The 14,721-nt window shown below is 52.8% G+C and overlaps 5 protein-coding genes across 5 annotated transcripts; 3 read left to right on the top strand and 2 right to left on the bottom strand.

Annotated features, from left to right (window-relative positions):
• Positions 1 to 546: 546 nt before the first annotated feature.
• CC1G_08714 (hypothetical protein) lies at positions 547 to 1,026 on the top strand (the record flags this gene model as incomplete). Its single annotated transcript, XM_001834031.1, has 3 exons — positions 547 to 556; positions 620 to 840; positions 901 to 1,026. 3 exons carry the CDS (start codon positions 547 to 549, stop codon positions 1,024 to 1,026), a joined length of 357 nt encoding a protein of 118 aa, XP_001834083.1.
• Positions 1,027 to 1,949: 923 nt separating this feature from the next.
• Positions 1,950 to 7,090, top strand: CC1G_08715 (hypothetical protein; the record flags this gene model as incomplete). Its single annotated transcript, XM_001834032.2, has 7 exons — positions 1,950 to 1,978; positions 2,030 to 2,101; positions 2,157 to 3,961; positions 4,020 to 4,359; positions 4,412 to 4,710; positions 4,761 to 5,000; positions 5,055 to 7,090. The coding sequence occupies 7 exons, from the start codon at positions 1,950 to 1,952 to the stop codon at positions 7,088 to 7,090; spliced, it is 4,821 nt and encodes a 1,606-aa protein (XP_001834084.2).
• A 1,166-nt stretch (positions 7,091 to 8,256) lies between these two features.
• On the top strand, positions 8,257 to 9,345 carry CC1G_08716 (hypothetical protein; the record flags this gene model as incomplete). The annotated part of the gene is made up of 2 exons (XM_001834033.2): positions 8,257 to 8,805; positions 8,872 to 9,345. 2 exons carry the CDS (start codon positions 8,257 to 8,259, stop codon positions 9,343 to 9,345), a joined length of 1,023 nt encoding a protein of 340 aa, XP_001834085.2.
• A 1,531-nt stretch (positions 9,346 to 10,876) lies between these two features.
• CC1G_15288 (hypothetical protein) lies at positions 10,877 to 11,344 on the bottom strand (the record flags this gene model as incomplete). The annotated part of the gene is made up of 3 exons (XM_002910335.1): positions 10,877 to 11,078; positions 11,130 to 11,238; positions 11,290 to 11,344. 3 exons carry the CDS (start codon positions 11,342 to 11,344, stop codon positions 10,877 to 10,879), a joined length of 366 nt encoding a protein of 121 aa, XP_002910381.1.
• Positions 11,345 to 12,318: 974 nt separating this feature from the next.
• CC1G_08717 (carboxylesterase) lies at positions 12,319 to 14,190 on the bottom strand (the record flags this gene model as incomplete). The annotated part of the gene is made up of 7 exons (XM_001834034.1): positions 12,319 to 12,677; positions 12,733 to 12,814; positions 12,876 to 13,054; positions 13,107 to 13,211; positions 13,264 to 13,349; positions 13,404 to 13,723; positions 13,777 to 14,190. The coding sequence occupies 7 exons, from the start codon at positions 14,188 to 14,190 to the stop codon at positions 12,319 to 12,321; spliced, it is 1,545 nt and encodes a 514-aa protein (XP_001834086.1).
• Between the last annotated feature and the right edge of the window lie 531 nt (positions 14,191 to 14,721).

Consider the following 14,721-nt stretch of genomic DNA (forward strand, 5'->3'; position numbering starts at 1 on the left):
GTTTGGTGCTCATAGAACTTTGCACACATTACGCTGGTCTGTAAACGGGGACGTTGGAGTGGATGCCTTCGCAGTTTGGTGCTCATAGAACTTTGCACACATTACGCTGGTCTGTAAACGGGGACGTTAGAGTGGATGCCTTCGGGCTGCGATTGAAGAGTCGCAGTTTGGAGCACATTGATCTTCGGAAACTTTACGACTGCGATTGAAGAGTCGCAGTTTGGAGACGGCGAAGTGAGGGTGGACGCCTTCCAGCTGTCTGTGGTTTACCGGATGCTCAAAGTAGAAAGAAGAAGATCGGCCGCGGGACGAGGGAAGTGACCAATCCCCGTTGGAAGGACTTTGAACGTAACTCTTCTTCGTACATTATCCGGGCCTGGTAACGTCGAATAGAGGACGGCGTTTTCGTAGTCGAAGATCCCAAACTCCCACGACTACTGCTCTGCGGTAAGTATAAAGATTGGACCGGCGGGGTCCAAGGAGAATCATCGCCCACTTCCCACTCCAAATCAAACCAAGAACTCCATCCGTTTCTTATATTCGAAAATGTCTTCTGGTATGCACCTTCCTCCTCTAACGATAATATCTGATGTTCTGACGTATCTTCTCCCCCCTCCAGAGCTCGCTGGAACTGTCCTTCCCCACACCAACATGCCCGTTGACCAAAGCCGTGTCGCCCCTGGCCGCGTCGTTGGTCGAGCCCCCAATCCCGTCGACCCCACCAACGATGTCGTCACGGTGCACTGCGAAGGGTGCAACTCTCTCGTCACCGTGGCTGTCGAACACAGGACCTACTATTGTGTCTTTCGCGGACGTTCGGTTGGAGTTTTTGTAGACCCGGTAAGTGCCAAATCGACCCTTGTCGTGATTGTTGTCGTGTCTGACTCTTTTTGTTTGTAGAATGTCGTCAACGCGCAAGTCGAGGGTGTCAGCAACGGTTTCCGCCTCAAGTTCCCCTCCAAGGAAGCGGCCTTTGAAGCGTTCAAGAACGCTTTGGCTGAGGGGAAGGTGGAAATCATCCTCTAGCTTGTCCTTCTCTGGCCTCTCCTTTCGGTGGCCCTCTTTAATCTCTTGATTTTTCAGTCGTTACTACCTCGGGCTCTGCTCCCTTCTAACAAGCTACCCTTCCCCCCTCCCTTCATTTTCGCGTAACGACTCTGTCGGACTATATCTACTGCGTATCTACGTCTGTTGTATTGCCTGCCCATAACAATGTATCATCGATGTTGCTCGTTCCTTTTAGTGGTTGATCCGTGAACCAAAGTGCATCGCCACAAGTCCTCGGCACGGAAGTCGATGAAGAAGTGTGGCGTATCTTACTGGTGGCTGTGTCCGTGGTTGAAGGGTTCGGAGGCGGTGCCATGTAGATTTTTGATTCAACCACTAAACGTGTCATGGGTTTGCCAAAACATTCTCATCGGTTGACTCATGGTCCGCTCGTGCCGTGTGCATTCGAAGTAAGTATACTCCCATTCACAGGAAAGCTCTGCGTTATCAACCAATGTCTGGACAGCAGACCTCCGAAATTGCCGACACGACCAATCTGGTGTTCCCTTGCACGCACGGCGACACACGAAGGCCAGCAGAGAATCAAATCCACCTTTCTTCGTCTGGAAATCACCAAACGATGGATTCTCGAGCGTGTGACAGGCACGCAACGTCGTTAAACCTGCAGTCGCTGCCATATTTTACGTCCTCCCCCTGAGCTGCAAACTGCTAGGCGGTGGGCAGTATGTAGTCCTCGAGCAGTTTGCAGTTTTTGGAGGGGATGTATGTGGTGAGTAAGATGCTGTCGAACGGTCTTCTCCTTCTGACCACAGTCCCTTTCAACCGGGCCAACGCATCCCAAGCTTCAAACTGTTGAAACTGTTGTGTTACTGCCAGTCCTACAGAAAAAGACCTACACGATAACCGTTTTTTGCTCGCCTTAACCGGATATCAACGTGAACATGGGGGAGACTAATGAAGAGGACAGAGGGTGAGTTCATACGGTCACGATAGCGCTTGAACCCTTCTGACTGGGCTGCAGAGGGGCCGAAAAAGTTCCTCTGGTCGCCCAAGAAGGTCCCAACCAACGCAGACGCAGAGCTGGCTCGGACTGGTGAGTATCATTGTTTAAGCGTGTGCTGGAGTAGCAAATGCTGAATTCATCATAGCGATCCATTGGACCCCATGCTGCAGCTTGGTTCGCAGGTGGGCGGCGCAGGTCCATACGCCCTTCGGCGCAACATCACTCTGACAGAGAAGTCACCCGAGACAGTCAGATCTTCCAAGGCAAAACGCCAGAGGGAAGGGAGTCAGGGCGTTGGAGAAATCGTCCCTAAGTCTCCGACGGCCCATCTTTCTACCCGGGGTCGTCCTCAAGCCACCCACGATGGCGTATTCCTTGATCTCGTCCAGGCGTCCAGCGAGCAAGCGAAGAGACGAAAAACGCGGTCCAACTCCAGAGTCAAACAGCCCCCCGCATCCAAGGCATCTCGCCAGCCAATTGAGAACATAGGTGGTGCCGTACCCACCACTCAACAAACGCACACAAGCCATCCCGCCAACCCTCCCAGTGATAGCTCTTCCTCACACCCTTCCCAGCATCCTTGTAACCCTTCACAGAACGGCTCGCAGACCACCGTCCCTCCTCCATGTTCAGCACCACACCCGACTCTCCAAGGTCAGCAAGACCCTCGCGCATTTGGATCCCTCAATATGTCACTTCAAGCTCCTCCCTCATCTCTTCCGTATCATCTACCTCCTCCCCCTCCCCCTCTGAATTATGGGGTTATCCCGTCTTCTCTTACCCGCCCCATGACAATGTCCACGAGTAACCCAATTGCACCTTTATCGGCGCCAGGACAGCATTCCCAAACAGTCTCGTGTAAGGGCGTTCCCCCTCAAAACAGAGCCGTGGATGGTCTCACCTCCCTGCGTGGGAGCAAGGAGCACAACGCCCACACGGCCATCCCTCTCAGCGATACCAGCTTCCAGGCACCAACCCTTCAATCCCAGGCGCTTTCGCTTCACGCTTCGATCCATTCGTCAATCCACCCCTCCACGGGTCCCCCTACTACATCTACGTCGTCTATCCAGCCTGTCAACACTTCCCTTCTTGCCGATGCTCTGTTTCCGTCGCCGTCCCGTGTCCAAACGTCTTCCTACAAGACCCGCCCTTACTACACCCACTATCGCCATCCTTCAGCACCGCTAGAGCTCGCGGCCCCTTCGATCATCCGGGCCAAAGGGCATGACGATCTACCAGCCAGGAATGAGGACAGGTCGAGGAGTGTACCTCCAGACCTACCCGAGAATGATGGGGTGTCTACGGCTCTGCATCGCTCCTTTCGCGAGAAGGTTGAGTCGATGAAGGGGAGCAAGATTGACGCTTTAAGAAAGCTTTCCAACGTGTCGACCAGTACTGGATCTCAGCCTGCTTCAATCGTCGGGCCGTTACCTAGCATTCCGGAAGAGAGTCCGAGGAATGATGCGCAGGGTGCCTCTAACGATTGGGAGGATTACGAGCAGGACTGGGAGCATGGGTTTGAAGACGACCCCTCGGCACCAACTCAAGATCGCATGACTAGGAGCCAAGAATGCGAAGGGGATGCTATCTACGACGACTCGAATTCAAAGGATGAAACGTCCGGTAGGCTCCCGGGGTCAATGGGTCGTCCTTCTGGGGAGCAGAGGAAGATGTTAGACGCCGGATTCGACGCCATCAACGATTCGTTTGCTGCGCTCGCTGGGAAGGTTGGGTTCCCTGTTTCGAGAGTCAAGCAGATGTGGTCCCAGAAAAATCGCATGCTCACGACCAAGCCAAGAGGAGGGAATGGTGTGAACTACTTCAACCTGTACGGCAAGTTGTTCGCCCATACGGACCACAAGTCTACAGAGATTGCAAGAGCTCTCGAGTACCGCGAAGTACACTTATCTCCGGAAGAGCTGGAGGAGTTCAAGGACACTGCGCCGGACCGTAAGTGTTGCCGTCTTACAATGATCTACGGACTATCTTGACGCATATCTTCTTTTAGGTCGTGAATGTTACATCGCGTTTCGCCAGTCGTATCCCGAGGACCTCTGGAAAAAGGTCTTGGAGATGGAGGTGCAAAAACTGTCGCTCAATGACCGAGAGGGGGTTACCCTTCAAACCCGGAAGATGAACTTCGAAAGTTCTAAAGCCGCCGCTCGCAGCATATTGGATGAAGCCTCACGCAATCACCAATTCGAGGCCCTTCTCGTGCTCACCGGGTCCCACCATTCCGACAAGAACTTGGTTTACGTTCACGAAACCGAAGGGGCACAAGGTTTTGTGGAAGAGAGATTGAAAACGCAGGTGGATAATCTGGCCATAAGGCTTCAAATCCACTCAAGGTACGCCGTTTTCCCATTATTCATGGGTCCCAGAGCTGATATATTTCGCTAGCGACCGTCTGGAACGGATGAAACCCCTGCACGCCTTCAGCGACGAGGATGCATCTGCCAAATCTGTTACGACCGCAGTGGTTCAAGGTCGTAGCGGCGCCACTCCTGGTGCTTCTGCCTCGCTTTCCGCAAAGGGGGGAAAGGCTGCCAACAAGCGTAAGCGAGTGGAGGACGACGAAGAGGCGGAGGATCAGGAGGAGGAAGAGGGGTCCAGCAAGTCGATCAGCGACGAGGCCTTTGCTCAAATGGGCCAGAAAGAATGGACGGGCATTATCCGGAACCATCTCTGTGAAACAATCCGTACGTCCATGAACATATACCATCACGCTCTTTGTTGATTTTGGATCCAGGAAAGACACCCGGGTTTGAGGATGAGAAGATGTGGAAAGTCCTACACTGGAGGAGATTGCCGAACTACTTCAGTAGTCGGGGCTTGGCTCTGGTCAACTGGCACCGGCGCGCAGGCTTTCCGGAGGAGTCTCAGGAAACCGGTAAAGGGATGAGGGAGAGCGGTGCCGATTCCATGCGCCTTCTGGCCAACGATTGCCGAAAGGGTCGCGGCCCCAAGGTGATTGCGTGCGACAAGACCCGTAAGTCTCTCTGACTGGTTGGAGCACGGTTGTATATATTGACGTTCCTGTTAGAGGTCAAGCAGTCCATACTCCCGGTCATTGTCACGCGGGCCCCTAACATTTCCGGACGTCCCGACGCTCGAGGACAACGCTTCTTTCTTGATGGCTTCATCGACTCACTTGGCCCCTGTTCCACGGACGACTGGGATTACGTGGGCCCTCCTCGCCAACACCAGTCACCTGCAAAGCCAAAGGCACCACGGGCAAAGCCTCAGCCAACCAAGCGATTGCCAGGGAAGTCCAAGGTCTCATCGGGCCCCTCATTGCAGCCGTCAACCCCCGATACATCCAATCCTCTCAAGTCCTCGGGGAATCCAGATGACAAAACGACCTCCAAACGCAACAAGCAGACAGCCCAATCGCGACGGAAGGGTTCGAAAGCAGATGGTTCATCAAAAACCGACGAAGCATCGACGAAGACGGGTGGTAACCGTAGGGCGAAGTCGAGCGCAAACGCGGTGAAGACGGGCAAAGGGAAAGCAGCCGCCAAATCAACAAAGAAGACCCCATTGGCGAGACAGGTGGGAGGCGGAGGGAAAGCCGAGGGGTCATCGAGCGGCTCTGACGAGGAGGATGAAGAGATGGAGGCGGATGAGGAGGATGATAGTGGCAGTGACGTGGACGACTACGACGGCGGAGCTGCACGGAATACGAGCAAGAATGTCCCTCGACGCAATGTCCGTCGAAAAGTCACATCCAAGGCACTCGTCGACAGCAGCACTGACGAATCCTCGGCGTCGGACTCGAGCGACAGTGAGTATAACGCCGGTGGAAACCAGGGCAGTCCCACATCTCCTGGTATGAACCCTCCTCAGGCGAGAAAGAGCAGCTGCGAGGACAAGGGTAATCAGGCTCTGAGCAATGTCAGTTTGGGGGAATCGAACACTCAGGCGGACTCTTCAGCCTCTTCAGCCCAACCGAACGCCGTCGAGCCCCCATCCGCGGAGGTTAGCATTCCACAGAAACGCGCCGCAGAGGTCCTCCAGGCAGATAAACTCAACGAGAAGAAATCCAGGACCGACGCTGGTCCTTGTTCGGCCGTCCCAGCTCCAACACTTACCCCTTCCCACACTGTGTCCCAAGACAGTTCCTACAGTCCCTGTGCAACAACGGCGCCTATTCAACACTCATCCCAGCATCTTCCTCTTGCGGACCAGATCTTGCCCAGCGCCTCGGTGTCTCAGGTCTCTCATCAACCATTTCAACATCTTTCTTTTGGCGATCAGGGGACAACGCTGGACGACTCTACTCTCAGGGCTGGGAATGGCCAGCCTGCTCGTGCGCACGAGAATCCTGCCGTCTGGGGTCAACCTGCAGCGAATGCTGATCATGCGGGCCATCCTGCTCATCCCATTCCTCCTCAGCGCATGCTTGGCCAGCCTCTTCATTCTCAAGTTATTCAGCAGCCCCCTCGCGCTCATGGCCAGCTCCTACCCCAACCAACACACCACCAGAGTCAGCAACATCGTCCTCCTCCGCCTCCGCCTCCGCCTCCGCCTCCGCCTCCGCCTCCTCGATACCCGCCTCAGCCCCCAATGAATTCTCAACCTCCACTGCCCCCTTCCCAAAGACCTTCACATCTATCTCAGCCTGTGCAGGGTGCATACCAAGGCAACTGGGGTCACCCGCAATCGGGTAATGTAGCGTGGCCCCAAACCCAGTACCCAGCGCAATGGGAGGCGAGTGGTTCTTTCCAGAACCCCCATGCCAATCAAGAGCTATCGCCAATCGAAAACCGTCCGGATCACTTCCACTCGAACATGTCGTATGGCGGCCACCAACATCCAACTACGCCGGCGCAGTGGGGCCCTGTTCAGGAATACTCCGACCCAAGATACGCGTATACTCCAGGGCCTAATTCCTACCAACACGCTTATCACCTGGAACAGGCGGCTCGTGGTCAGCAACCTCCGTTCGAAGCGCTGGAGGGGGCTCAACGGAGTCATGTTCCACTGCACCCTCCATACGACACACATTACGATCCTAACGTTCTGGGCCCGCCTCCCACGGGGGACCGGATCGCTCAAAGCTCGCGCCATCCCCATTGATGAAAGCGACACGCGCTATCGTCTTTCATTCTTGCCAGTAGTCCTAGATGACCATGTATACTACTCTCGCTTGCGTTTCTTGAAGAATAGATCTTGATTGTCTTGTACCTCAATGCATCAGATGGATTGGAATAGCCCATTGAGAAGTTTTAGGATTTGTCTTTCCTGGAAAACATGGAAACGGTATACCCTAACATACACCCTCGCGGGTTTCAGGCAGGGTGCTAGTGCGGGGCGAGAATGAAGCTGGCCAGTCTCACTAAGACGGAGTCACCACAGGTGTGTCCCTCCATCGCCAGGTCTTCTCGACTCAAATAGTCCCCGGAGAAAATATATCATTTGTCTTTCCTGGAAAACATCGAAACGGGGGAAACGGGAACTCGGGTGTTCAGACTGGGTGCTGCTGCGGGGCGGGAATGAAGCTGGCCAGTCTCACTAAGACGGAGTCACCACAACGGTGTGTCCCTCCATCGCCAGTCGCCTGGGAGTTAGCACCGGGGTTGTAGGGACAGAAGACGGAAAGCCCACCAGAGTCTCCGAATAACATGACGGCGGGGCGGGGGATGCCGACATAAACGGGAAATACATACTGGATGATGGATTGATGGATGGCATCACTTGCCACCCTGATGCTGTTTCACGCAGTTTCTCTCAGTTCCATGCAACCTCTTACGCAGATTGCGTTTGGGACTGCCCCTACCGAGGCCTACTGCTTTGGGACCTAAGGGTAACTGCCTACGAACACTTCCGCTCGTAGCCACATTCCTGCCACACAAATATATTCGCTACTAGCGTTCACGTGACCATTTCGCAGTTCAAACTGTGTGGCCAGGGGTGCCGCTCGTATCTTCGCACTTCACAGTCCGAGAAATGGGGCGCGGATGAAATAAAATTCCTTGTTTGTTGTTAAAGATGATGGAACAAACACAACTTCACGTTCAGTGCTCGATAGAGCGGCTGGCACAACTGTCCACCCCGAGTGATCGGAGGTGAATTGGAACCGATGATGACCATCAACCGGCAACGATAAGCCGCGACGCGTCCTTAATGAGTCGTTATCGTGTTTTATCTTCCAAAAGCCAATGGCGCCGGTCCAAACATCTGTTCACGAAGCTATTCTTCAACTATCAGAGGAAAATGTATCTCTGTCTTCGTTCCTTACGACAATGGTTGAAATGGATCAAGTTCAGTACCCACAAACCCACAGTGCACTCGTTGACCTCTCTACCACCTTTGCCCTCGTGCTCGATGCGATTCAACGAAATGAAGTACTCGGCCCCGTATTGCAACAATGGGCGCTCGCCTCAATCCTCGACAAGGTTTCCTATGAGTTGATACAAGTCACAAGCCCCAACGCCGGTTTCCATTTCGGTGCTAGCCATACGACGGAAGAAGCAGTCCTTGCGTTTGACATCCACGATCACGCATCGAAGATCGAGTCGATGGCACCGATTCTCTGGGCGTTGTTCACCGGATTATTCTCTACAGAACCAAAGGGGCGCTCATTCAAGAAAGCGTGGAGAGATGCAAAGCGGAGGAAGGTTGGGAGGAAGAGGGCGGACTCTATACCCCGGCGGGTTGAGGTTGAGATGGAAGATATTGGGTTCTCAGACGATGAAGATCTCTTGGATGGTATGGTTTTGGACGAGGATGAGGACGAGCCAGAGGATTGGGAGGACCAAATTATGCGCCGCCGAAGGTCAAACGTAAAGATGGTACGCTCTCCAGATTGATCCTGTAATGTATTGCGTGAATTCACCCTAATCCCAATTGGAAATTAGCGCCAGGTCTTTTGTATTTCGGCGCTTATGAACACCATAAATAATCGCTGTAACGCACTTCAATCGGTCAATGGCGTATATCTCCATGCAGCTTCAGCACCAGACCGCGTCCATGAACTCTTTTCGAAAGTCGGGCTCAGTATCTCAATCCAATCGACCAACAATGCCATTCAGTACATGTCCAAGACTACCATAAAAAAGGCGAAGGCATTGGGATTATCATTTCTGTCATCCTACGCATTCGACAATCTCGACATCGGTCAAGCCAAAGGAACACCAACGATCGACTCGACCAGCGCTCGAATATCGTCCTCCGAAGGAATGTCGATGTCGGTATTTGGCGGTTCTTCCATGAGGAGTGAGCGAGTAATGTTTGTTGATTTGTTCAAGTTCCAACGAGCACATCTAGTCGCGTCGCGTCGAGTCACGCACAACGATGATGAGAGTGATGGAGGTGATGGCTTGAAACCCTAGCTTAGGGTCTATTCTCGTTTCCGATCACTCGGGGTGGACAGTTGTGCCAGCCGCTCTATCGAGCCCTGAACGTGAAGTTGTATTTGTCCTAGATCAATAGCCAAACATAACTAAAAGAGCGCGCTTCGCCGCAGAGCCTGCTACTACCGAACTCCGCCTGCGGCCTATACATACCCACTGCCTCTTACGCACAAACCTCTTCATCACACAAGCAACTTAACATTATTCATTGCACTATAGTAAGGCCGAAAATTGCGTCCGTTCTTGCTCGTTCGTCCCAGAACCTAAAACGCCGAAGACTCGAAGTCCAAACAATTTATGGCTGGCATGTCGCGTCAATCCGTCTTGCAGGATAAATCTTTGGAGGTTTCGAGATTATCAGCGGAGGATGGTGCACCTGGTCAGCGAAGGGAGGCTCTGGTGGTCAATGATGATGATTTCTGCTTGTATCTACACAAAGGACCTGTCGGGACTCAGAACAACCAATCCCAGTAGCCCTAAGCCGCCACATTCAAATTAAATCAATTACATTCCTTTGACTGTTTCAGGAGACAATCTCGAACGAAACTGCGCTGTTATAATTAGTCCACACTTTAGGTAAGAGAACACACAGCTCGTCCATCCCTATCTCGAGGTTTGCTGGAAACATCATCTGTGAATCAACAGGACACGCGTTAAAACTACGCACCCCAACGCTCCGTCACCGTGCCGTGAATGTTCATAGTCGCTTTGCGCAAAGCACTTCCCGACCCCTTTAGCACTATGACATGTTGAGGCGAGCACGTTGGGATCCAGACGACAGTCGCAGATGGACTGCAACGAAAACCCAAGGGCGACCTGAGTCCACACCACGTTTTCATGCGCACGAAGTCATGCTGTCGCAGTCATCGGTAAAGCTATTGATAGAGCGCCGTATAACAAAAGCAGAGGGGCATACAAACATAGAATCAGCAAAAATCACGGATTCTTCATCAGCCAGCCGACAACTTCCCGTTCCCATTCACCTCGCCTAAAAGCATACTGCCTGTTCAACGTTCAACCATGGCATGACCTCCGTCAGTCTAGATCTCGATCTACGGAAATCGGCAAGCTACACGAGACAAGGGACGCCCAGGCCACAGTCTGAATCCTCGTGACAATCATCGCAAACAACGCCGGCCTGTGGTATTGGATCTCCAAGACGGGGGTCTTCAGTGACGGTGCCAGCAGTATAAAGGCGAGCGCGTCGATAGGAAACCGTCATCCGACCAGAGATAAAGATGCTCCAAGCCATCCTTGGAGTCGATATCTATCTCATCAAAAATCTGGCAGTTCACTGTCAAAATCATTGAAGGTGAGGATTATTTCGTTCTTTGGTGTGGAATGCTTGATGAGCTAGAGGTCAGAGACGATGGCATGTGAGGACGACACGTCGTGGGCGCTACTAAAGCCGTGCTCGTACAGAGAAGACAGCCTGGGATGAGTAGCCATATATCATTGTCGAGGTCGGGACACGAGCAGGCCGACGAGTGAGGAGCAGCATTCGTCCTGATTAAATGGTCTCCAAGTCATCAACGGAAGCAAGCAATCGACCGAGGATAAGTTCGACAAACCTTTGGGAGGCGCAGAAGCGAATGTAGGCCATACGCACACGCAAAAGCAGGATGAACACAAACACGACATCGTACATGGTTGTCGCTAGACAGCATGTACACCAATGCATCAAGGGTGTCTTATGCCAATGGATGTATGCACTGTGCAGGTGGTGCATCAACAGGCGGAATGAGAAATGAGGATTGATTCACCAAAGCCATGAATGGACCTGTGGGAGTAGACCACTGTAGACCAACGCAAGCGAAGCGGAGAGATTGTGGTCAGGGCCCAGGCCAGTGGTCGCTGTCGGAACCACGTCGTCTAAAGGGACACGTCAGTGGTTTATTTGCGAAGACGGGAAGGAGAACATACTGAGGAAGTGCTTGAGGATAGAAGATTCACCGCCTTTTTGGAATTGTTTGTTCATACCAACTAGTACACCTTCCCCCAACTTCTAGTTGCCGTCGAGACTCGAGAGTCTAGCCTACCTCTTCATTGAATGGTGCAATGTTCACCTTTGGTGTCCGAAACGCCGCGTCAAGCTTCTCAACTGGAGCAGCCCATCCATGAGAGAGCCTAGAATGGTGTTGAGTAACCGCAAAAACGGGGAGAGGGGGACGGTGAACGTGCTTGCTGTCGACTAGGGGCTGGATAGAGGTGGCCACTCGAGTAAAAGGTTGTATTCTTCCTGGAGAGGTTCAACTTTGCACGCAAGGCCGAAGGCTTCCCTTGTCCGTCGCGCTGCGCTGAGACTCAGATCCTGAAGCAAAACAGAGGCAACCAAGAGACAGCCACCTTAAAGGTCCCAGCTTGCATTTTCGTGGGAGAACTGAGCGCCAAGACCCTGTGGCAGCTCTATTGAAAACCTACTACTACAGGGTAGTAGCAGGAATAGTTTTCCCATCCACCATTTCTGAGAGTGTGAAGGGCGGAGATACGAGCGGCTGGTTTAGGAGCCTGTTGATTGATTAGCTCGACCACCGGGTTGCACTTTTCGGCACGATGGTGGAACGTTTACTAATGTATTGGGTATACTTACTGGTGTCTTTTATAATAATCCCCCACTATTAAAGGAAAGGCTAAAGCTCACGGAGTTGATTGCGACTGTGTCGGGTCGCCGCCGGCTGGTTACCTGGACCGAACACCACGTTGGACAAGTCAGTTCAAGAGGGAAGCAGTATGCGTGTATTGCGAATATCCATTCGATTCCTATTCGTGATGTTTATGTTTGTGACAAATCCAATAAAAAAAGAAAAACTAGTGATACACTGAGTTGAAGAAAACCTCGAGAGATTAGATACGTGAATAAAAAGCTGAGAAAATGATTGCTGAGGGCACATCGATAAAAGAGAACCGGACAAAAACCCGTAAACTTCCTAAATATCCCTTAAAATAGAATCATTAAATGGCTGCCAGCAAGGTGTTGAACTGCGCGTTCAACGTCATCAAAGTGGACACGTCAGAGCATGTAGCGTCCAAAAGGTGTGGGTCGTAGAGGAAAGCGCCCGTGAGGTTCTCCCTATCGCCCACTCGGACGAGGGTGTCGTCGGATGGGTCGTACTCGGGCCATCCGTACGTCGTCAGGCCAGTGGCAGGGTTCTTGACGAACTCGACCCAGGCACCTTGGAAGTAGTTGGACAATTGAACGAGGTTGGTGCTGGGGCTGGAGGTGATGAAGTCGTAGGAACCAAAGACGGCGGGGATGTCTGAGCCATGGAAGGCGCCGAGGTCGGAGCGGGTGGTGATCTCATGGAAGATGGCTAGAAATGACAAGTTTAGTGCAAGGTAAGGGTGGTTTTTAGAATGTACGCATACCTTCGTATCTGTAGCGCCAGGTGGGGATGCCGGCGTCAAAACGGAGCGCGGCTTCCCTGGAAGTGGCGCAGACACCACCGACCTACGGACAAGAACGGATTAGTGACAAAGTACAACTTGGCATATGCGAATGGGATTCTTACAAAGCTGCTAATCTCGCCGATAACTGTGGTGAGGAACGGAGGGGAGTTTCCGCGGAACTGAAGATTCATCCCAACAGTCAAAGCATTCGCCTCGTGAATGACGTTTCCGATCATTGTAGGGACTTGGAGAAGGTTCCCAGCTTCCAGTCGATCTTCATAGTCCGAGAAGACTAGGATTTCTAAACGGATGTTTAGAGGCTAATCTCGAAAGACGAGACAGGGGGGACGAACCATCCGTGACAATCTTGAAGAAAATGATGTTGGCAGCGTTGGCGGCGTTGACGAGGTCTTGCCATGGCTTGCCTTGCATACAGGTGAACTGGGCAGGTGTAGCAGCTACGCAAGGGGAGGTTAGCCGTATTCATAATGACAAGCGAGGTGCACTGACTGTTTCCACAGCCAACAGCATCGGCTACGGTATGCCATGGAGCATCGTCCAAGGTGGGAGAGACGAGGTCTGTCGAGCCGATAACGCTACAACCAAAAAGTCAGAAACTTGGGGGCAACCCAGAGGGTCATATGTCGTACTTTCCAGACTGTTCGATGATACCCTTCACGATGGTGTCCGTGGGGTAGGAAAGGGCATACAGCCCAGCAGAAGTACCGCCAGCACTATGGCCAGCGATGCTGATACGGGATGGATCTCCACCAAATGCGGCGATGTTGTCGTAAACCCATTGAATCGCAGCCCTTTGGTCTAGGAGACCAAAGTTCTGACTATCGGTAGGACTGACGAGTTGAGGCGCGTTCGGCTGGCCGAGGATGTTGAGTCTGTAATTGAAGGTGACGACAATGATGTCGTCGTTATCCTTCACCATATTCTGGCCATTGTACACGCTGAGTGCACTCTGTAGACAAGTCAGACTCCGCACCATCGACGCGTTGAAAACGGAATACATACCGTGCCAAATTGGAAGCCACCACCGGGAATGTAGATGAGAACCGCGGTATTCTGTGGACGGGGCATACTGGGAGCCCAGATGTTGACCGTCAGACAGTCTTCCGACTCAGTGAGGGGCTCATCTTGATGAGCAAACTCGAGATAGCGGTGGATGGTTGGACTGATCAACTGGGGGCAGCTGTCTCCAAAGCTAGTCGCCGAGAGAGTGGAGCTCCGAGTGGGTGCCGCCGTAGGCGCCTCCCATCGATTCGCAGAGGCATAAGGAATACCCAACCACTGACGAACACCAGTTACAGGACTGCTTCCAAGTACATCGCCTTCAGCGGTGGACACGAGCAGGCCAGTTCCACTGCTTTGTGCAAGAGCGAAGGGAATGCTGGTGCAAGCCAAGACGACAAAGTGGAGGAACTTCATGGTGCAGATGGAGGTGGGGCGACCCTGGAGATACAGCTGCGCGTTTGGCCTCCTCTTTATACCATCGGTTCTTTACGCGAAGCGAAGGGGGATATCGCAACACCATCAGTGCGGCCCAACGTCCCGCACAAATTCATTTCCAAAGAAGTTGATTTCGGTCCAGCGAGAGCCCAGATTTCAAGGGCCGGGCAGAGAAGTAGTAAGCGGTCACAACAACAAGAGCTCCAATCAATCAGCCTGGGATCCTGTCCGTGACGAAAAGAAGGATTTGGTAAGTTACTGCTTGTCCGCGAATCGCGCCAGAAGTTGGATTCGCATACATAGGACTGCTTTGGTTTAGTCTCTTCTGTGACAAAAGGTCGGACACAGGGCGCTTGTATCCTCCGTATTTGGCGTCGTCTGCTTCGTAGCTTCGCATCGCGTAGAAGGAACCAAAGAAGTGACCGTATGCTGCCGGCATTGTGTGAGCACGTGGCAGGGTCAGGGCGATAGACGTGGGAGGAGGGGAGACGGATCAGAGATTGTGCGGAA

The sequence above is a fragment of the Coprinopsis cinerea genome (assembly GCF_000182895.1).
Source record: "Coprinopsis cinerea okayama7#130 chromosome 10 map unlocalized cont3.10, whole genome shotgun sequence".
NCBI classification, from domain to species: Eukaryota; Fungi; Basidiomycota; class Agaricomycetes; order Agaricales; family Psathyrellaceae; genus Coprinopsis; species Coprinopsis cinerea.